This window comes from Lissotriton vulgaris, chromosome 1_1, assembly GCF_964263255.1.
Source record: "Lissotriton vulgaris chromosome 1_1, aLisVul1.2, whole genome shotgun sequence".
NCBI lineage: Eukaryota > Metazoa > Chordata > Amphibia > Caudata > Salamandridae > Lissotriton > Lissotriton vulgaris.
In genome coordinates this window covers 260,609,388-260,633,475 of record NC_141685.1, presented here as the reverse complement: position 1 = coordinate 260,633,475, position 24,088 = coordinate 260,609,388, and the positions used below count along the sequence as shown (strand labels likewise).

Sequence of the window (24,088 nt, the reverse complement as noted above, 5' to 3'; positions counted from 1 at the left end):
CATGCAGAATTAATTTAGCCGTATTTGGTTAGAGATTTTTCCTAGATCTTTCTGAACCCAGACATACCGGTCACCCACTCTTGTACATGGGTGATGCCAGCCTCTCGACTCGCCATCAACCTCCAAACGGGATGGTTCCAAGTCCAAGTTAACATCCAATGTTTTCGATGGGCATTTTGGTCTAGAACCCTGCCATCCTACAGATCTGCTGTTCCCCTCAGTCCCATCATCCGCCAACTCCGCCTAATGGCAGCTTGCATTTCATAGCACTGCCACTTGCAGTGTTTGCAGCCCTCTATGCCCAGTGCGGCGACCAGATCAAGTGCCTGCAGCATCAAGGACTGCTATCCAGCCTCAAAGACTGCCATCCATCCTCAGTCCATACAGTTTACCCAGCACTGCCACTGAGCGTTCTGTAGAGCTGTGCAGGGCCATTGGAGCTGCGCCATCCAGCACTAACAGGGAGGCACGGACTGGGCTGACATACCATGAGCCCGGATACTTGCACTGTAATGCGGGCAGATCAAGACTCGAGGTGCTCTGCGCGCACGTGCATTCAGCATGACCTCTGCAGACGCTGCGTCCGAGCCCCGGGCCGGTCCCTGTCGCGTGAACGCTGTCATGGCGGCCAGTGCCAGCGGCGCGTGCCTTGCTCCGCCGCGCGCCCTGTGGAACTCGCTTACTTCCGTCCTTTTGTCAGGGAGGAATGCGCTGAAAAGGCCTGGAAGTGGCCGGCGGAATCCCGCCCTGATTGCCTCCAGCTGGGCACACTCCGTAAATATTAATTCGCCCCCGAGGCAGGCAGCCGGAGCCCTGGCATGTCAGCCGGGCCTCTGCTAGCGCCCGCGATGCTGGAGCTTGGCACATGGTGATTAATGGCTCCCCGAGGTTTGTTAGGACCCAGTCTTAATCCGAAGCAGGAAGGGGAGGGGAGAACCCGCTTTCTCCGGTGATTTAAGGCAGGCACATAGATGGTCTTACAAGCAAACACGATCTCTGTAGTCGGACGCACAGAACAAGCAAGGAAACCCGCGCGTGCAGATATACGCACGTGCACAGATATCCAGAGGCACGTGATAGATGCAGTTTAATATGCAGCGACGTAACCCCATACCGATCGACCCATATGAAACATACGTACATGCAAAAGAACGTACATGTTCAAAAACTGCTTGTAGTGGTACCATAAGCTTATACACCAGACATCTGTCATGTTGTGAGTGACTGCTGTAGAATTGCAAATTGCACATGTTCCCGACCGGCCAAGGAGTTCCTCCCCTCACTCGGGAACAATTTCTTCAAAGCATTAGTAATGTGACCCCAGATTTGTTTCCTGAAAAAACAAACACTCACCTGAGCTTCCTCCGGCGGCCGTGGCCGGCATGTAATGGCAAACAAACCCAGAAAGAAAAAAAAAACGAAACTGAACAATTTCTTCAAAACATTAGTAATGTGACCCCAGATTTGTTTCCTGAAAAAACAAACACTCACCTGGGCTTCCTCCGGTGGCCGTGGTCGGCATGTAATGGCAAACAAACCCAGAAAGGAAAAAAAAAACGAAATTCCGCCCACCGCCGTGATGACGACATCGCAGAGGCGGAGAGGGAAAAAATTGCGGGGACGCCCCTGAATCTGGTCCGGCCTTGACGGGCAGATCCGGCTCCCAATGGCTAGCCTCCATTTATGGAGCTAGCCAATGGGAGCCGGGGAACGTTCCTGAAGCCGATATTGTAAACAAAAGATTTCGCCTGCGCGAACTGCTTGCGCAGATCGCCAGGTCGAAACCTAAAAACGGGGATAGCCATGAAAGCAGATCCTACTTTACTACACTACCTGTCCATGAAACAAATGTCTGGGCTGGGAGTGTCCTGGTAGTCTTACGCCCCTGGCTGCTCCGGAAGTCGAGGAATAAAACAACAGATACATGTAACCTAACTACTTGCTGGTGTCCTGCTATTTTACATGACGATTCTACAGCTGCATTAAGACTATAGACAGACACGTTCGTTTCTACTAAGCTCTGTTCTTATTCCGTCTTGTGGCCTGGCAGTGCCCGCAGTACATGTCAACTAAGCGTCCTCATGCAAGGTACGAGATGCTAGCAGGGCTGGGCTAAGCCTCCCGGTGGTGCCGGCCACTGCCTCCTGCCCACTGGCAGTGCGGCACACTTTCAACACAACGATTTGCCAGTTAACGAATACTGGGTAAGTGGTAGTGGTATGATTTTTGTGAACCATTAGGAATCACTCCTTTGAAAACAATATGGTAAAAGATGCCTTTTTATCTGCAGCCAACTAACAAACCAATATCGGTGGCTCCTACTACCAGAGCGTGAGCACGCCCATAAAGAGCAGAAGGTATATTCACTGTGAATTTTTTTTTTCCCAATCTGTAACTATTAAAATAATAGGCATGCTTATCAATGCTTTATTGTTATTCACCTGCAGACATCAGAAATGTTTCCATCATATTCAGATTTGTGAAAATATGCAGTTCACCTAAAACCCGGATCAAATAAATCGGGCCCTTGTTCTTCGACAATTTATCTGGAAGAAACAATTAATTTCAGGTAATAATGCCATCGCTACACATCACACATGAAGTGATAACATAGCGCAAATAGTTCATTGCAACTAGAATCTGGTACCTATTAATTATGCCCTCAATAAAAGTTTGTGTTTTGACAATACCAATGGAACAAAAACCTACCAACAATCTGGTTTTGACAAGAGTCAATTTCGAAATAGCCAAAACAGGTTTTATATTTGTAGCCAACAGGAAATGTTTTTTGGAAATGCGTTTTTTAAAATAAGATAGCTTCATGACAAAAGAGTAATTGTGTGTTTCTTTCTAGAATGGTCCTGAAGAAGGTTTTTTATGGTTACTTCTGAACCGAAATGCCGCGTCGACCCTTGTTCTTGCGAACATTTTAACCTTGTATTGTAAAAAACTTTTTTTCTTGTGTATGTTCTTGATTCCATATGTTTTTTAATTGACTGTATAACAAATTGTTTTTAATTTCGAATCTATTTTGATATCTTTGCAACAATTTTACTATTTTGAATAAATGAATTTTCTTAACATTTCTCCTGTTTTTTTTAAATTTGATTATAAGTGAATATTATGTGAGATATATATGTGTAATAAGTCCTTTTACAGCTTTACTATATTGTTGGCCTATGTCTAGTGAAATTTTGAGGTTTTGATTCATTGAGTGATTGGTATCGCCAAAAAATAGGACTTTTGGGCACTACCAGAATAACCATAACCACCTCTGTGGTTAACTAGTGGGATTTTCTTTGTTCCTCAATACTATTCCCCTGTCCCAGACTGAAAAGATAAGGGGGCCTCCATTACTTTTTATGAGTGCTGCACACACGCCGTTACCAAGACAACACTGTAAAGCATCGGGGTGTACTGTACGCCACAGGAAGCCAGGGACCAGGCTTAAGCCGGACTGAACACTTTTGCGGACATTGGGATGCAATAGTGCGGCTCTGGCGCCCTCCAGTGGGGGTTTATAGAATGACGAGCAATTGATGGAAAGTAGCTTCGATTTTTCAAACACTTCGGATTTTTAGGCAATTTTAGGATTTTTTCCAAAAGTACAACTAATTTTATCGCTGATTTGGCCATCTACTTGATAAAGTGGCGCCGCCAATGTAACTGGCACACATTTTCTTTAGAAGGGCGGTTTATAATTAAGGCTCCCTGTTTTCCGTCGTTACTGATTTTTACGGTTATATACAGACAAAAAACATTTACTTTCCTGTTTGAATTTATATGTAAATGTGAATAAAAAGGGAAACTCGTCTCTTTTTTGAGTGATTCTAAATACTGTTGTCAGTCGTTACTGTCAGGCCAATAGCTTTGAAGATTGATAGGTAAGGGGTTAAAAAATAAATACATTATTATCAGGCTTTAACTCCAGTAGATGTGCAAAAGGTTGATACTAAAATGTTCATATTTTCATGTATGTGTTATTGATTTATCATCTGTGGGACTTTATATTACTAAAATCTTTCATACATTTAGGTAAGAGTTTACATTTATCATTTAAAGAAATACGCAAATATACTATTTTTCCTTCATTTGTCTCACAAAACCCGAAACAGCATCGGATAAATACAGATAAAATTAGCAAAAAATAACTATGGATAAATACAGACGGAAATGTCGAGATAATAAATACCACAAAACCGGGATTTATTATGTAACGAAAACTCTTTTGACAGCCTGATTAGTGTACGATTCACGCATCCTTACTAACAACACATCACAAACTGGGCATTGCGGTTTAAAAACATGGTCCTGCTGAATAAGTACGGTAGGTCCGCGGGTAGAGCACATGCTCCAGAGAAGGGTGTGTACACGAGTCAGCACCTTTTCATCTGCCGAAGTCGACAACCTAGGGAATGAAACGAGTGGCAGGTGACAATTCCAAATATATTAAAGTGAAATAGATTGTATTATTCTCCCAGGTTGTCCGATCTTTGAGAGGATATGGGTATGAAACTATACAATTCTTTTGAAAGGTAAAGCGGTAATAAACTAGGTACACCAATACATACTAAATGCTTAGTTGTAGCACTCATGCTACGTTTTAAACTTAAGTAGTGTTACTTAAATTTTTCCATTAAGCAAAACTAATTTCCCCAAGCTTGGAAAGAAAATACAGCTGTGTAGACACACAATTGCTACAGGGTGAAGAGTTTATTAGGACATGACTGCACCACCTCTGCATTAGTGGACAGGGGATATATATCATCCAGATTTTACAGGGGGGGAGCACTCCGTGGACTGATTCTTTTGAACCCACACCGTCTGTAGAAAAGTCCTTCAAAGACAGCCTTAAAGTCCAGGTGAACAAAAGACTGGGTTTATCGGTACTTCAGCTATTAAAAATAACACTCCTACATTGTCAAAGGCATTGCTGTTTTAAACTTATGTAAATCGGAAACTTGCCCCGGAAAATTGCGACTGGAGGTAGATAATCATCGCTACATAGGAACATTTAAAATCCTCCGGTAGACAGTGCTAGTGAGCTACTAATAAGGTTGGCTCCTTTGTTCTTTGAAGTTTTCCAATACTGTTGAAACGGAATAGTTGAATTCTTAAGTTAAAACAAGCATCTACAATGCAATAGATCTTGCATTAGTGAAAGTTTGAGTTATTGGCATTGCAAATGATAATGTTTGTTAGATTTTTGTTGTTGTTAAAAAATACTCCAGCAGGGGCATAAGGAATAAAAGTAAACCCACAAGCAAGGAAAGTGTGCAGTACCCCAGGCTGTTACTAGGTGTCCCTGTTCAGAGGATAAGGGACCTCGATTAGCCACATAAGGTACTGCATCCTTACCGGAGTCAAATGCTTTTTTGCTGAGGCTCATCCCCACAATGAACTGTTGTCCCTTGCACCTAAAAGGTTCCAATAATTCTGCAAAGTTCCCGGCGAATGTGCATAAATAGTCACAGAGTCTTGCGAATAAGAGTAGCTTTTCTTTGGAATCGGGGGTACAGGCATTCTTCATAGCTTCTACAGATCTACCTTCAGTGCAACACCCTGACTTGAAACTGAAGGTCCCATATAATACACCTCACTTAGGAACAAGGCACAACTGTTAGTCCTTTAAACCAAATCATATTTTAACGTCTGAAGCATATTCTTTGAGAACCTCCAAGTGATCGTCCATGGTCTTGTCTTACAAAACTAACATGTCATTTAGGAAGACCTTGACAGCTGAATCCAGAATTGTAATGATCTTAAACAGGAGTCTCTGAAAAATATCTGCAGAGAGGCTCAATGATAATCATTTGAAACAGAAAAGACCTAGACTGGTAATAGAAGTAGTAAGCAGTCTGGATTCTGTAGCCAGCACTACTTGGTGAAATGCTGCTTTGAGACCAAAGGGAAAAAAATATATTGTTGCACCATCCAACATAGACAGCATCTTGTTGATATTAGGCAATAGGTAATGATCAACTACTACAAAGTTGTTTAAAGCTCTCAAGTCAATGCACAGACTTAATTTGCGATCACCTTTCTTCAATAACATAACTGGGGTGACTTCACTTCCTCTGCAGTATCATCCCAAACCATCCCCTTAAGTATGCCCTGTAGGTATTTCCTTACAATTATGGGAACCCAATTAGTTTTTGCTTGACAGTGAACAGCATTACTGTTAAGGGTAATCTTGTTCTGGTACCCTTTAAGGTTACCCAGTGCTCCCATAACACACCTTGGAATTCCGCTCTGATGATACAAATGAGATCTTCATCAGGTTCTAAATGAACACCTAAGACGTGATCAGGAAAACACGGATTGAGTAGAGTACCTGATCTAGAATATTCATCTCTCCATCCAAAAACACACACTTTGTTATCAGCGGTATAAATCTTAATCCAGGCTCCCCGGTCCTTGAACCTTACATTGCCAGCAAAGTATCCTAGGAACTCTATCCTGCAACCATCAAAGTACACAGCTCTCACATCCAGAGGCGGAAAATCTTCTACTACGTCCTTAACCTTCTGATGAAAAGAGTCGTTGGTAAGAGATGTGAATGGGGAGATTGTACAGCTATGACCCCAAGCCTCCTTCTGTTGTGTCAATGTCACACCTGGTTGGCCTTTAAGTCTTAATCAACATCTTTGGAATCATCTGCTACAAGTACCATCTTTTTACATTCATGACAATACTCTTCTTCTTGAGCTTCACTCTGGTTGACTTGGGTTACTTTATTTTTAACAGATTTTCTCATATCCCTGCGATTTAAAGAAAAAGTTTGCTCTTCTGAATGAAGGAAACTGCACCCAGCTGACGACGAGCAAGGCAAGGTAATGAGTGAGGGTAGTGGTTTGATGCTGCAGATAGTGCTCAGAGTACGATTAATGCCCGAGACCAATCGTGTCCACTTGTTGCAAGTACAAAAGAGGTAAGTATCTTTAATACCTCTGATGTCTCACAAATGTCACTTTAGATTGTTCGAACATACCAGTCAGTTTTCTAAGGGAACATACTAAATACAGAGAGTAAGGAGAGGTAAAAGAAACAAAAAGGAATAAAGGCATTCAAACAAATATTGCAACATAGTTGTATGACAATTTAACACAGCCAAAAGTTAAAAAAAATAATAATAATAAAAAGGCGTAAAAAATTTGCCTCAGCAGCGACATCATTTTGTAGGCATGTGTATATGTAATTCTGCATGTATACCAAAAAGGATCCCCCCAAAAATAGAAGTAGCACAAAAGCATTATTTTACTCCCCACCACGAATGAAATGTAAAAGTGCACACAAAAAAGGATGGTGGGCTTTGGGCAAATAAAGAAGTGGGTGGGGAAAGTAAAGGGGAGATGACAGAGGAAAGGAAAAGCAGCACTGGAGGAAAAACAACAAGAGATGACAGTAGAAGAACATGAGCTAGAAAGTACCACAGAGTGCAGGGGAGGGAGGGAGGGAGGATGTTTGACAGGGGAGAAGTACAGAAAGTCGCTGGAAAACACATGCACTCTCATGGAGTACTTAATAATAATAATATTAATAATAATAATCTTTATTCGGTTTTTACAATTTTGAAAAAGCCATAAAAGATAACATGGTATAAAAACATTCGCTAAAAAAAAGGGATTACATTTTAAATTTTTTAAGATAAAAAACACTCCCCTTTATGATCCAATTAGTTTACGAAGAGTAGAAAATAGTAAGTTACAATTTAAAGGTTATTTCTGTGTCTCATGATGCATTTTAAAAAATTTAGTACATGAAATGCCGTACATTCAGAGTCCAAAAGTTGAAGTGATAACATCGCTGGGCGGCACTGTCTATGGCCCCATTTCTTTAATAAAGGAATAAGCCATGTCTTTCGATGTGGGTGGTAGAACTTACAGAAAAGTACTGTATGGATGGTGGACTGTTGCGAGTGGTCATCACAGGGGCACAGGACCATTTGGGTGCTCCAGTTGTTCTTTTCGGGGAAGGTCACCAATCTGAAAAATAGGTTCAATCGGAACCTTGTTAGGAGCATCTTTTCGTAGGTGGAAATCTCCAGTGTGAGATATGGCTGAATTCCCAGGGTCTGCTGAATGATGATTGCGTGCGTGGCAGATTTTTTTGTAGCCAGCGTTAATAGTCTCAGGGAGTCCAGATGGCTCAGTGCTATTTGTTTTAGTTCTTTTTTAGAGATTTCATTCATTGTTTCTGGGTTGTTGTAATATTTCTCGATCCCTAGATCATAGAGGAAATTTCTAATATATGTGAGCCATGGTATTTTTTTTGCGTAGTCCAGCATCATGATGTCTCGAAGAATATTTTTTGTCAAATTATTTTCTTCGGATAGCCAGGCTCTTCTCCAAAGCATTAGAGGTTGGATTTTGATCAGGTCTTCAATAAAAGGGATTCCCAATTCTATATGCGAGGCATAGATGGAAGTGCCTCGTGGTATTGAGAGGAGGAATCGAGTGAAAATGTTTTCCTCTTTTTGTATGGGACTGGTGTTGATATGCCCCCAGATCCCAGCACCATATAATGCTATGGATTGGCACTTTGCAGCATATATTTGAAGCAGTTCGGCTTGGGGTTTTTTCCCTAGTCTATTTGAAAATTTCACTAGTGCCATGATCGCTCTTTTAAAAAGATGTCTCCTGGCCTCTACCGCCGGTTTCCAACTTAGAGCATCATCTATCATTATTCCCAGATAGGGGTATTGTGTGGTTCTTTCAATTTTTTGTTCTTTCAGAAAGATGGTCTTCGCATGTTTTTTAGTGCCACCTGCCACCATGACAAAGGTTTTTTTCACATTTATATGCAGGTCCAGGGCAGCCATAAAATCTGCATATTTGGTTAGCGATTTCTGTAGTTCGATTGGAGTTCGGGCTAAGATGACAGCGTCATCCGCGTAGAGCAGGGCGGGGATCAGGCGATCTTTTGCTTTTGGAAGGTCTCTACCCCCCTTCAACATACACTCTTCGAGGCCGTTGGTATATAATGAAAATAGAAAGGGGGCGAGAACACAGCCCTGCCTCACTCCCCGCTCTACCCCAAACGGTGCCGTCAGTTCTCCTCTTGTCCCAAACCTTACTCTCGCTGTGGCTCCGCTGTAGAGTTCCCTTAAAAAGTCCAAAAGAGGAGGGTCCACTCCCAACTTGCTCAGCAGCGCCCAAAGCTTGGTATGTGAGACACAGTCAAATGCGGATGACAAATCCACGTATGTCATGAAAATAGTCCCTGTTTTTGCTAGGGTGTACTTGGATGTAAGCAAGGAAAGATTCAGTACTTGGTCGATGGTTCCAAAGCCCTCCCTGAAGCCGAACTGTAGGTCAGAGAGAATGTTTTCGTCAGCTACCCACTGTTGCAACTTGCCAAGGAGGACTCTGCCGACCACTTTGCCCAGAGAATCAAGAAGGGAGATTGGACGATAACACTTGACGTCTTGCCTGTCCCCCTTCTTGAAAATGGGGACCATTATTGATGATGACCATGAGTCCAATAATCCGAGTTCCATAGTTGCAATGCAGACTCTCGTGATTATTGGGGTCCAAAGGTCGGGAAGGAATTTAAATAAATCAACAGGGACCCCGTCGGGACCGGGAGCTTTACTGGGCCTACTTAAGGATAGCGCTTTTTCGAAATCTTGTAGGTCAACTTCCAGGCAGATCGGGAAGGTGACCGGATTGTGTGGAGACTGATACGAATCACAATTAGGTGTGGATTGAAAGATTTTCGAAAAATGGCTCGTCCATGTGGCCTCGTCTATGGCCACGTCTATTTTTGGTCCACTGGGATCAGTTAGAGAAGGTGATTTAACTATTTTCCAGAAAGCCTGGGAGTCCTTCGCGAGTGCACTCTCGTGTAGGGCCTTTCACAGGGAGGCTTTTAGTTCTTTTTTCCTCGTCTTTCTGGCAGTAGTATATTCTCTTCTGAGGCCTTGGATCTTTGTTGGATCTCTGTTAGGTTCTCCAAGAGCTTTCCTCAAGTTGGTTTGTGCTTTCGTGCAGTCTCGGTTAAACCAGCCTGTGGTCTTTAACTTATTTTGGTGGTAGGATCTGGTTAACAGATTTTTGACATATTCTATGATGGTATTAAAATTTTCCAAGATTTGATTCGCCTCCGCTTGGGGATCAAGACAAATTAAAATATTTTTATAGGCGAGAGTAACTAGTCTCTTCGTAAGAATGTTAGGGTCCACTTTTTCCCATTTGATTGTGAAGCCATTAGTCTTGTTCAACTCGAGCCTGTTCTGTGATAAGGTGTTAGCTATAGTTACCATCAGAGGATACGAATGATGTAATTGGAGACTAAGGCTAAGAGCGGAATGGTCACTGTAACAGTTTTCCAGGATTTTAAATGTTCCAATTAGCGGTTTTAGGGCTTCTGTGATTAAGATGTAATCCACGGTGGTCTCGTGGCCCCTTCCTCTATATGTTGGTTCTAGTTTATTGGTTGTTTGTTGAACGGGGTTCAAGATTTGGAGATCCAGGTCTAATAGTATTTTGTTCATGGCAGACCCCACTTCTGAGTGGGTGAAGTGAGTTAAAGGGATATCTGACTCATCTACTATTCCACAGATATCAATGTTCGGGCAAGGATGCAGGTTAAAGTCGCCACCCCAAATTACATGGGCAGTGTCCGTTTTCTGTTTGTAGTGGGTATGTTCTATTAGCTTATCTTGAATTTGGTCAAGAATGCTCAGGAAATTAACGGGATCCAAGTTGTTGTATGTGTTTACTATTGATAAACGAGTTTTTTTCCCTACAGAGAGCATAAGGATCTGAAAGTTAGGAAGGAGGTCTGTCTTGATGATCTTTGTGTCTACGATTGTGTTGGCCATATAGATTACCAGACCCCCCTTAGGTCTACCTGAGGTGCTGGGAAGGGCGAAAGAAGTAAAAGTTCTATATCCCACTAGATGGAGGGCGGCTGTTGCCCATGATATTAGGCAATAGGTAATGATCAACTACTACAAAGTTGTTCAAAGCTCTCAAGTCAATGCACAGACGTCATTTGCGATCACCTTTCTTCAATAACATAACTGGGGTGACTTCACTTCCACTGAAGTATCATCCCAAACCATCCCCTTAAGTATGCCCTGTAGGTATTTCTTAACAATTATGGGAACCCAATTAGTTTTTGCTTGACAGTGAACAGCATTACTGTTAAGGGTAATCTTGTTCTGGTACCCTTTAGGGTTACCCAGTGCTCCCATAACACGCCATGGAATTCCTCTCTGATAATACAAATTAGATCTTCATCAGATTCTAAATGAACACCTAAGACGTGATCAGGAAAACACGGATTGAGTAGAGTACCTGATCTAGAATATTCATCTCTCCATCCAAAAACACACACTTTGTTATCAGCGGTATAAATCTTAATCCAGGCTCCCCGCTCCTTGAACCTTACATTGCCAGCAAAGTATCCTAGGAACTCTATCCTGCAACCATCAAAGTACACAGCTCTCACATCCAGAGGCGGAAAATCTTCTACTACGTCCTTAACCTTCTGATGAAAAGAGTCGTTGGTAAGAGATGTGAATGGGGAGATTGTACAGCTATGACCCCAAGCCTCCTTCTGTTGTGTCAATGTCACACCTGGTTGGCCTTTAAGTCTTAATCAACATCTTTGGAATCATCTGCTACAAGTACCATCTTTTTACATTCATGACAATACTCTTCTTCTTGAGCTTCACTCTGGTTGACTTGGGTTACTTTATTTTTAACAGATTTTCTCATATCCCTGCGATTTAAAGAAAAAGTTTGCTCTTCTGAATGAAGGAAACTGCACCCAGCTGACGACGAGCAAGGCAAGGTAATGAGTGAGGGTAGTGGTTTGATGCTGCAGATAGTGCTCTGAGTACGATTAATGCCTGAGACCAATCGTGTCCACTTGTTGCAAGTACAAAAGAGGTAAGTATCTTTAATACCTCTGATGTCTCACAAATGTCACTTTAGATTGTTCGAACATACCAGTCAGTTTTCTAAGGGAACATACTAAATACAGAGAGTAAGGAGAGGTAAAAGAAACAAAAAGGAATAAAGGCATTCAAACAAATATTGCAACATAGTTGTATGACAATTTAACACAGCCAAAAGTTAAAAAAAAATAATAATAATAAAAAGGCGTAAAAAATTTGCCTCAGCAGCGACATCATTTTGTAGGCATGTGTATATGTAATTCCGCATGTATACCAAAAAGGATCCCCCCAAAAATAGAAGTAGCGCAAAAGCATTATTTTACTCCTCACCACGAATGAAATGTAAAAGTGCACACAAAAAAGGATGGTGGGCTTTGGGCAAATAAAGAAGTGGGTGGGGAAAGTAAAGGGGAGATGACAGAGGAAAGGAAAAGCAGCACTGGAGAAAGAACAACAAGAGATGACAGTAGAAGAACATGAGCTAGAAAGTACCACAGAGTGCAGGGGAGGGAGGGAGGGAGGATGTTTGACAGGGGAGAAGTACAGAAAGTCGCTGGAAAACACATGCACTCTCATGGAGTACTTAAGAAAAAGGTAATTCCCATAAAGCAACCAGAGGAAGGACAGGAAGGATGGCAGTCATTCAATCAGGGAGATGGTAAGGGGCTATGCTCCAGTGGAGGGACAAACGCAAGAGAAGCAAGGAAAGCTATTAAATAAGATGCAAGGAAATGAGATAAACAATAAAGCCAACCAATGATAAGCAATGGGTAAGACCTAGTAAGTTCTTGGTAAACCGATAATAGGTATTTTGCAACCAGACAGCAAGTGCTGTCCATTAAGCTTGGCCCAAAAAACTGGCTGAGCTATGTTTGTTTGTAATCAGTAAAACCCAAAGGAAAGGAGATTGTTTCAAGAAAAACAAGTGTTGGTATGGAGCTGAGAGCTTGCATTGTTTAAACACTTTTTAGATTTTAAGCAATAAGGAAAATAACTTTTTTAAAACATTTTTGACAAATAAATTGAGCTGGTTCTCAATATATGTGTGAAGTAAAGAATTTTGTTCAGTTTAGATGTTATTTGAATACTGTGTTAGGATCTAATGGAAACTAACAGCAGTGGGACTAATGGCACCACAGATGGTGGGAACTGTTGAAACTACATGATGTCCGGGTGACCGCAGGTTTGCTTACCTTAATGCTGGCCACATTGCTCTCTGTCGCCGAAAGGATGGAGTTGATCTTTGTGTCCCAGTTCATGGCCTCCAAGGTGACCAGATGTGCCTGGTGATAGCAGTCTGAGAGAGACCTGGACAAGAAAGAAAATGTCAGTGTCAATTTAACAGTTGTAATGATAGCCCTCCGCATTTTCCATTTCAGTTATTCTTATTCTTGTTACTTCTGTGTAACTCAACTGAATTACTACTCGAAGCTAGTGATCCTGGTCTAAGCAATTTCCATGAGTTGAACTTCAAGCAAATTAACATTTACAAAAACAAATATACATCAAACAAATACACAAATTATTAAACATTTTATATAATTGAGAAACAAAGAAAAAGATACAAAAAAATACACTTTAATGGGTAGGATGAAGCTTTTAAAAATTGTGTTTTATTTTTAAAAGACAAAACAATATGCTAGATTCTATCATTTCACTGTGTCTTTTTGTACTCTATATAGGATATCGGCACTAATTTGGACCACCAATCATACGTGCTAGTTTTGTTTGCTGAACATGCGCTGCTCACACAAATCAAGCAAAGGACACCACCATAATTTTTTGCCTCCGATTTCAAATTCCTTCACATTAATAGATCACTTTAAAAAAATGTAATTGTACATTTTCCTTTTTAGGTCTCGCCTACGCAGCGTGCATGCGCTGCTTAGTAGAGAGACCTAATGCCATCGGCACAGCTTTGGGGCAGAAACGTGCGCTTGTTGCATTGCTTGCAATGGCAACACTTGCACGTCTGGCGATTTCCTTGCGGGAGCGCGCGGCACCATATGGTGGTGCCATATGGCTGCACGCTCCAGCAAGGGAATCACGCAGGCCCCGTCCCCTGCTGCAGTGCGAGGCGCAGACAAAAGCTGGCCTTGCAAGGCAGGCTGTGCCTAAAATGAGAAGGGGTTAGTTAACGCATTTAATGAAAATGTACGTTCAGGGGTCGTTTCTTCTCGACTGTCTGTTAAACGTTTTTCTGGGATACCCACCTCTTTTCTTCTATGATTGCTGCCTCGACAGTCTGGCTGCAAGGTCCTGTATGACTATGGGAAGCCTGCATTGGTCATTATAATACCGCGTGCCAGAGCTGTGATTTTGAGTATATGGCCACTTATAAGCTTAGTTATTTTTATCGGTGGGTTTCTTTTGTATTGATCCTCCTGTCTCTTTTAGCTCTATGAGCATATTAGAACACAAAATAGAAATATATGTGTGTGCGCGCGCGACGATTGAAGACACTGGCAGATTATGCTGGGCTGCTGCTTTGCTGACAGTGCTTCCCCGCTTTCTGCTCCTGTGCGCTGGTGGCTTGCAGGGACTTCTCGGTCAGGAAATGGGTGAAACATATAATAGGAAGCTGGTGTTATGGCAGCGCAGCAGGATTTCGAAACAAAGAATTCACAACATTAAAAACAGCTCTTCTCATTGTAGGGGCGGAGGGAGAGGCAGCAACCTCTCCTTCAAATATTTTTTTGGGGGGACACTTCCTCTTCATCCTCTGGCAACGTGTTCATTACCTTGGTGTTATTCCATTCAAGCATGTGTGTGTGTGCGCATGAGTGCATCTGCTGCCTGCCTATGTGGGATGGATGGAGACTGGTATGGATGGCGACGTAGATGGATGGCGGGGCATGGACAAGAGTGAATGAGCTAAAAGTGAAGTAACATATCTAGTTGTATTACATTACAGCATTTGTGTATAGCTGCTACTATCCAAATGTGGAGCTCTGAAGCATTTACATACACGCAATTTCTCCTCACTTTCCATTAGAACTCTGGTATCTCCATGAGTGAGTACACTTTTCCACACCATTATCTCAGTCTTGCCCAACGCTGTCATACTTTTAGCCAGGAAATCAGAGGGATTACTGTTTTCTATTCGCTGCACACTATTGTGAACTTGGCGGTTCACACAACATGCTAATTATCTCAGGCCTTTGCAGTCATCCGCAACTTTTATTAATGAGATTGGGAGTTTTTTTTAATCAGCAGCGCACGTAGGGATTCAGGAACCAGGGACTTAGTCTGAGAGAGCCCCCATGTGAGCCCCCATGTAACAAAAATATTATGTTACCACAAAGGATATCTGTACGAAGGTGTACGAATATCCGCAATGTATATCATTCGGTCTACAAAGCCTAGACCTCAATGTGGCTCGTAAAAAAAAGAGGTGATAGCATATAGTACATGGTAATTAGGGAGCAAGTTCAAATACGTAACAGCAGGAAGTACTTGGATAAATGTCAAGGTGCTTAGCAGAAAAACAATAAACTGCCTTCTTGGCACACTACATGTTATGTTTTGCAAATATTTTAAAGTGTCATGCGGGTACCTATTGCCCCAACAGCAAGGAAACATGGAGCAAGAGTGAGCCCACCCACTCAGTGATGCCAAGAGATGGTTCAGCAAGTTATTGAACCTAGCCAAGACAAATCTGTCCCTCATTTCATGTACCTGAGCAAGGTACGGGTCCATGTCATGTAAGGCGCAGTACTGTTTTCAAGAGGTTATGTCCCCTCGCCTGTTCTCTGTCCAACGATATGCGCTAAAAAGCTTTAAGTGGGATGTAAAAACTGGAGGGTCTGCAAGGGGGCATGGCCAATGTAATTAAGGGCGTGGCTTAAAACACCTAAGATAAAAATCTGTAATTAGCATAGTGTGCCGCCTGACTAGTATTTTGCTGTTTCTGTCACTGCATTCAGATATATGATACAACAAGTAACATCATACCTACAACAAGTCAGGACTATTGGCTTTGATAATGGTTGTTATTTGCATAAGATAAATAAGGAGCAACTATGGCTTGTATATAATATTGAAAAAGCTTCGACTTAAAGCCCTGGTTACACCACGACAATGTTGCTGCTGCCGAGTTTCAATAAGAGAAGGGAAATCCGGAGAGAAAATGACTTGCTTTAAAGGATTCCCCTTCCCCCACAACGCCCACCTGGTATAACGTCATGCCGTAACTTCTCTACTCGTGAGAAGTGAGCAGTGTGAACACACGTACATCAATGTGCCTCCCAAGCATTGGCATAGCCAATAGGTCTCGTCTTTGGGACCTTATAAGTGTTTAGCCATGCAACAGTTGAGGTTGCACCAAGGATATTGTGCTGGAATGCCAATGCTTGTTTATGTAGGCATAATTTATTAATCTGCTATTATTAATAAAAAATGTAACAGTCGATGAGGTTAGCTGAGAAACTCCTTCTGATCCCACCTTAGAGCAAAAGGAAAAAAAAAGACAGGGAAATGAGCCTTCCCAGTCATTGCCAGCAAACATCAGAACTTCCTCCCCAAGGAATTACCAGTCACCAATCAGCATCTTCCTTATAGGAAGTCACCTAATACACTACTTTTTTGACAACCCGGTTTGTGCCCTACTACAAAGTGCTCAGTTGCCCACTTTGGTCTTTAGCTCTTTAGAACAATGATATAGACAGTCACGGCGACGCCATCCCACGCTCAGACACATTTACATGTGCTCATAAGCAATGCAAGAACACTGGTCAAACCTAAATGGCGCATCAGTCAAACCAAAAGGGTGCTTCAGTCTTACAAAAAATACTCTGAAAAGTCCGATTTCGTAAGATGATCCTGACACATTTATTGCTCCAATATAAAATGCAGACTACAAAAACATACCACGAAAACAAAGATTCTAAAATTGGAACTGCAAAACTGAAGGAAGATTACAAACATTTGAACAGTCAACAAATCCCCAAATCCTTCTAAATAACTTCCCACCTATTAAAGGACTGGGTTAAGTTACAATCCTATTGCCATGCGTACTAGTCTCGAAGAAATAGGGTATCAGAGCGCTTTACATGAGCGCCAGTTTCGTTACACATTCATGTTGGTTAGGCGCGGGGAGATGAAGTGATTTCCCAGAATTATAGGATGTTGAGCTGATGCCAAGGCTCGAACCCGGTTCCCCAGCTTCGAGGTCGACCACTCTAGCCGTGAGGCTACACTCTCCCTCTTCTTGAAGATATTATGGCATAGTCTTTGATTTTGCAGTCAACATTTATCAGTGTTCATTTTGCTTTACGGTATGGATGATGGATTCCTAAAAAAAACGCATGGTAAATCTACCTATCATTTTGAGGATCTCCCTCGCCTTTATGTTGTAAACAAAATGAATGCAATTTGTGAGGTTACACTCAATAATTATTAATCTACCATCCTAATCACCCCCACAAACTTCACTCCCACTCCTACTTTCCCCATTCCAACAACTGATCTTGCTGAAGAGAAGAACACCGCTACCAGGTTTGAAGCCTCACAACTGAGCGTAGAACCTTGCCCAGCCACGTCAATACAGTTCTGGCCAGACTTTGTCTACAAGTCCCTCCTAAATAAACTTCCCTTAAACTCTGAAAGTCTGTAATTACTTCCACATCCCCAACATATGGCAGTTGGGCATAATCCTAAAAATCAGACCATAATATTGGGGAAATAGTTTGAAGTCTCGAAAGCAAGCAGACCTCTGTGGTGCGAGCCTCTCATGTGCTTCTGGTTGTTGGTCACTGTAGGTTAACAATGCAAGGTACAGAATGACACAAAGACATGGAGATAGGAATCTAAAGTGTAGGGTGCCCAGCCACACACCTGAGACTGCAAGGACTCTGAGTGGAGCATAACAAATATAAAAGGAGGGAAATGGTGAAGACAACAGCAGCAGTCTGCTGAACCTTTCAATGTCTCTGTCCTCCTGCCAGCCTGTTACAAACTTCTGGGCAACTTTTGGTACGGATAGAAGTCGCCACGAAGAGCTACTTCAATATTTGGACAGTGATTTCTGGTGCGCTCTCAATTAATGATCCAGACAAGATAATAAAGGGGGCTTTGAAGAGTGCTGACGAGTTCTTCACTTTGGACACAATGTACCGTATTATGGTCATACAAAAGCTACTTAATCTATTTTATCTCAATCAATCAATCAATCAATCAGGGGTTTGTTGAGTGCACTACTCACCCATGAGGGTCTCAAGGCCTTGGGGGTAGGGGGAGGGGGCGGGGGTTTACTGCCTCATTAGCCGAAGAGCCATATCTTGAGGGCCTTCCTGAAGGTGTTCAGGGAGGGGGCAAGTCTGATGTCTACCGTAGCTCGTTCTAAGTTTTGGCCGGCTTGTGAGAGAAGGATCTTCCACCTGCTCTGGCTCTGCAGATGCATGGGGTTTCGGCCAGTACGAGGTTGGAAGATCGGAGGTTCCTTTTGGGTTCATGGAAGTTGATTCTGTCAGCGAGGTATTTGGGCCCGGTGTTGTGCAGGCAACTATTCTCCCAACATTTTCTCTGTCAAGTTCTAGAAGTTTGCAAGCACAAATTCGTGCTAATACAACATCTGACCGGCATGAACACTAGGAATTTAGATACTTTATTAGAAACCCAACTGGCTATTACTCTGTGGCATTATCAGCACACTCAGATTGAGTGTGGGTAGTTGTGGCAACATGGAGTGTAGCAGGAGCAATGGTCTAGTCAGAAGCCCCCCTCTCACTATTTTCCTCCCCTCTAAGCCATGAAAAAAGTATCATCGAATCTTTCTGGGGTTGTAAGCACAAACATTCTCATATTTCTGTCCAAGACACCTCTCTGGCACAGTTGCTGTCTGCCATTCTCATTTCAACATCAGAAATTATGGTACAAAAATAAATATATATGCAGTCTATCAAGAGATCAAATTACACGATTCAAGTTTTGACACCAAAACTATATTAAACAAGCATTGGAAATACAATAGGTCTCACATTTGCTTCAGTTAGATTTATTGGCTTTGTTAATGACAATGTCTTTTACCCATGTATAATGGAATGTATGATTGTGGTGTGTCGTGGAATTATGTGGGTTGGACGGAAATTGTTAGCTGTGGAATTGTGTGGTGTGGAGTAGATTTGGGTAGTGGAATTATAAGGCATGGTGTTCAGTGGAATTATGTGGATAGTAATTATGTGGTATTGAGTGTAATGGTATGATGTGGAGTAGTCTTGAGTTTTAAAGAGTAATTATGTGGAATGGTATTTTGTGTTATGGAGTGGTATGTAGTGGAAATTGAGTGGTGTGCTGTTGAATTTTGTGGCACGATGTGCCATTCTGTGGATTGGATTGGATGTATGTGTTATGTAATTGTGTTGTTGAGTTGAATTATGTGGTTTGGTGTCAAATTATGTGGTGTGGACTGGAAATGTGTTAAGTTAAATTGCGTGGCCTGAAACAGTTTCGATATCTCTGCCTTTTTAGTGAAGGAAATAAACAAAATAAATAGGTAGGAAATGTGCGTAAGTGTTGTGTAATTATGCAAAATGGTGCATCATTTTATTGTAATTTTACATAATTACGCAAAAGAAAATTGCACACACCCCTAGAATTGATGTTTTGTGGGTTGGGTCTGTGAGGTATTTTAGCTGGTGGTGTGGTGATCTAAGTATGTCTTGAGACTCTCCAGAAATCAGATTGTGCATGTCAGGTCTAGGGCAAGGCCACTGAATTATGAGGCAGGAGAGGCCCACATGTTGCGGCGTAATGTGCCACGTTTTCTGACAATGCCACTTCATTATTTTGACATTTTTGCACTTTTTAACACTGTCTGGACAGAGGTTGCACCTCATTAGTTCCAGTTTAACATGTGCACATAGAAATATGCGACAGAAAGGTAACCAGTTAACCTTTGCAAAGGGCCTTTCACTGCGCAGCAACACGAGTCGCTGCATTTTAGGTAACTTTTAAACCATTTGAGCTACAGATATATATATATATATATTTAATCTGTAGATTATGCAGCAGGTAATGGATTAAGTGCAAAATGCGACAGAACCATTAATATGCCAAAAACGCCACCACCGCGCAATTGCCTAATTCCAGTGGCCTTGGTCTAGGGCAAGAGACGTGCACAGTGTTCTGGCTTTTCAGTCAGTAGCACATTACATTCTGGGACTTGTAGTATGCGAGTAGAACTTACAGTATGAAAGGTGGTGTTGGATACAAAGCTCGGACTCGCAGTGCTATTGGGTATAAAGCACAGACTGACTGAAGAGATCAGGATATCTGTCAACTAAGGATAGGCCAGGTGTGTATCTACCATCGGTGCAGTCAACCATGGCCCGAGTTGTGGAGGTAGGGGTGGCTCCTAAGGTGTACTTGGCACAGTGCATGGTGCGAGGTCTGGTTATCTCCTCACGATGATGCCGCTTCATTTGCTACTATTCCTCATGGTTTTAAGTATATCCAGGTGTAGCCTATGTCCAAAAAAGAGCCATAATGATACTCTCGATTTGTATACATGTGTTTTAAGGATGCTGTCTGCGGGGGGGGGGGATTTTCTTTTGTAACTGTTCTATTACAAAACTGAAAATAAAGTTTAAAAAAAAAAACCATGGCCCGAGTTCTGAGGGGCTGATTCAACCTTGGTGATTGCTGTACATTTGCCACTGCAGCCAAAGGGGGTATTTTCCTTGATTTCACAAGGGCCTGAGGGTGAGCTATGCTTGGCTTTGGCGATAGAGTGGCTAGCGAATATGGGCACAATAAAAGTGTGATGGGTAAGGATTATATTCACAAATGTGTGATGGGATACGATTAGTAAAACACACAAGATGATGGACGGAATGTTGCACAATGGCAAAACATTCACCCCAGTCACAGATCTGGGTTTAATCCATCGTTATTTTTCTCACCAAGCCACCCCAGTTCAGACATGGCCATATGCAAATCAGTCTTAACTCTGTGCCTCATGGGAACAGTCCAGCCCGAACTGCCAAGCCATGTCTACCCTGGACCGGAATCAAACATCTTAGGACCGGTTTCATATGGCCATGTCTGAACTGGGGTAGCTTGGTGAGCAAAATAACGATGGATTAAACCCAGATCAGTGACTGGGGGTGAATGTTTTGCCATTGTGCAACATTCCGTCCATCATCTTGTGTGTTTTGATGGGACACTATTAGTGGCACAATATTTGTTTGATGGGACATGATTACTGACACAATAAATGCTTAAGGCTACACAATGAATGGCAGAATATAGAAATAGTAGGTCAATGCTGGTAAGGTGAAACTGCTTGCTGTACTCTAAAGATCCAAAAACAACAGTTGATGGACAGAATGCAGAACAATGTCATACATTCACCCCAGTACAGAGATCTGGGCTAAATTCATCGTTTTCTGTACTAAGGTGAATGTATGACATTGTTCTGCATTCTGTTCATCAACTGTTGTTTTTGTACTCTAAAGATGGCATGCCATTAAACATGGGCAAGCCTATTGCTGCAATAGTTGGGTGATGGGGCGTGGTTACTGGTACAAGAATAGTAATAAGGTGGTGCAGTAACCAAGGTTTATTACCTCATCTGGGGGTCAGAGTTGAGCCTTCTATCTGTGTTCAAAAAGACCCGGCGAGGGATGGAATTGCATTGCTACCTTTAGACAGCCCTTTGAACATAAACATAAATATTGCAATGTGTCTGCCTGGAACAAAAACACAAGAAAAATAAAGCAGATAATGGCTGATGAGAAAAAACGTGTGAGATATAATTTTAACAAAATAGGTTGGTCATCCTCTAAATGCACCAGACAGGGGGCTCTGCCATAACAGTCCCAGCTAAGAGGCCCATTGGAGGTCAGGGAATATCACACCGAATCAGTCCAGACACGAAGGTAATTGGGCGACAACCACCGCACACCTCTGGTGTAGTCATGCTAAGATGATATCTTGAGCCGGAAACCCAAAATTCAAGCTTTATTCATGCATGGTCGGACTGGCCATTTAGACACCGTAGCATTTCCTGCTGGACTGCAAGCATTGAAGCAAGGTTTGAAGCCTTTCTTATAGATTCATGCACATGAATTTAATGGGATTAGCCTTGTCCCGAGCCTGCTGAATAAATGTAAAATGTAAATGCCAGTATTTGTAAAGCGCACAGCTACCTCCAACGGAAATGTCCCGGCGCTGTCCGTATACTGCTTAGGAACCCTTCCTGGCTTTTCCCTGTGAAATGTCCACTCCTGGGCACCCTCAAGGTGAAGCCAGGCATCCTAGCGCTGTTGGGGCTGTTGTGGAGATTAAGCAAGCTATTGCCCAGAGTTGCATAGTGGGACTCCATGATTAGAATAGGCACCGAGGCAAGAATTATCAGGGCTGAGGAAATTGAGCCCAAGACCCGCCGAGGTGGGTATTGAACCCTGGTCCCGGGCCAGACCTCTGCATCAGGATCTGCCGCTCTAACCATTGAGCCACACTTCTCCACATTGAGCCACACTTCTCCACACTTACCATGAACATCAAACACACAAGCCTGTAAAGAAGCTGCCACAGCTTTTAATACACCCGTCGCATTTCTGCATGTTGTGTGCAGCAACCACCAGCGAGTAACCAGTTTGATATAACTGAGTTTGGTGCGGACTGCTGCAGGCAATGAACAGTGAAGCAACACTCCCAAATAAGGAAGAGACAGCAGCACGATGAACTCGGGCTCCTTAAGCATCACTAAAGACAGACACCAAGGGTAGGTGGACAAGAGGTAGGCCTATACAAGTCACACTTGCCACGGCCATGGTCAAAATAAGGAAAGCAGACTTGAAATCACTACAGCTGTTTTTAGGCTCAAAGGGCACCTAAACCTACTAAGCAAAGCTGCCCATTAAACACACAGCACACAATGTAAATAAGACATTTGTGGTTTATTATGTAAACAAGATATTGTGTGGCTGTAGCACTGCACGATACTTACCTATGTAGAAGGCAATTGGAAGCTTAGTGACGTATAAGGCTGGGCATCATCTGGGTCAAAACTAAATATAGATCTACTACCATCGAAAACATGTACAAAAGCTATAATACATCACATTATCAAGGAATGAATGTAGACCTAGGCACCTGCATACAAACTATTGTGGTGTGTACTATAGTAGGCTCTCACAAAAGGTCAGCAGTGCATCAGTGCAGGAGCAATCACCACAGGGCCGAGTTTGTTTGTGTTGTTTTTTTTATTGTAAAGCTTTTACGAGGTTTTCAGGGCTGGATTAATATAACAGTATCTTTTCAAGCAAACAAAAGCCACAATTCTCAGGAGTTTGCAAAAAAAGAGACCGTTATATGGGCTAGTGCAACAAGTCAAACAGGACCAGACCAACGACTATGGTGATTCCTGCAACTAGGGGGGCAACAGAAGAACCCATTTTAGCAGACATATACGAGGGAAAGTGCAGTTTTTGAAAGCTCATTTATATAGTGGTAATATTGTATCCTGCACCCAAAGACGAACATGCAAAAAATACTGAGGCAAGTTGTGAAGGCCTCATCTTTAAACTTGGGGTGGTACCACGTGTCAGCAGCATACATCCGATATCCAAAGTTGCATGTTTGTAAGAATTCAATAGACGGCGAAAGGACAGAGCACACAAGTATGCCATAGCTGATGTTGGTTATTCTGAAGAGAAATGAAATTGGCAAAGCCAGAAATGTGGTGATCCCGCCAGGTTAGATAAATGTGCGACATGAGCTGAACTGAATCCATAACTGAGGAAGCAGAGAGTGCGTCTGAAACACAAACAGTGTCCGGTGACTACATCAGCAAAGGTATCGAGAAATGTCAACCAGTGTTAGTTCTGGCGATATCATTCGAAGAGCTATGAAATGCGGGGGATAAGAAAGGTCAGTTTGCGCTCCGGTGCAATGACACGAAGAGCTAATAAACGTCAAGCAGTGATAATTCGGCACCGACTTTTCCAAGGGGCGTGCGAGGCAGTCGCAGAGCCGCTGCAACCACCCAAGGGGCAAGGTAATGATAGACTGTGGGTGATAGGAGTGGAACTCTCACTTCGGGTGAAGTAACCTTGCGAGCTCTGAAACCAGCACCCCAGGAGCTTACTACAGCTGCCCTCGCGCACTAATTACTGCATTATGCTGATTGAACAAGATACACAATGGCGTGGATTGTGCACTCAAAGTTTCGATGTT

The 24,088-nt window shown here is 42.5% G+C and overlaps 1 protein-coding gene across 1 annotated transcript in view; it reads right to left on the bottom strand.

Annotated features, from left to right (window-relative positions):
• The window catches only part of LOC147746874 (uncharacterized), a 290,318-nt gene that overhangs the window by 208,615 nt on the left and 57,615 nt on the right, over positions 1 to 24,088 (bottom strand). The window contains exon 2 of the mRNA XM_086952279.1: positions 13,102 to 13,216. Coding sequence (XP_086808405.1) covers positions 13,102 to 13,167 — 66 coding nt within the window. The 5' untranslated portion in view covers positions 13,168 to 13,216. The remainder of the gene's footprint in view (positions 1 to 13,101; positions 13,217 to 24,088) is intronic.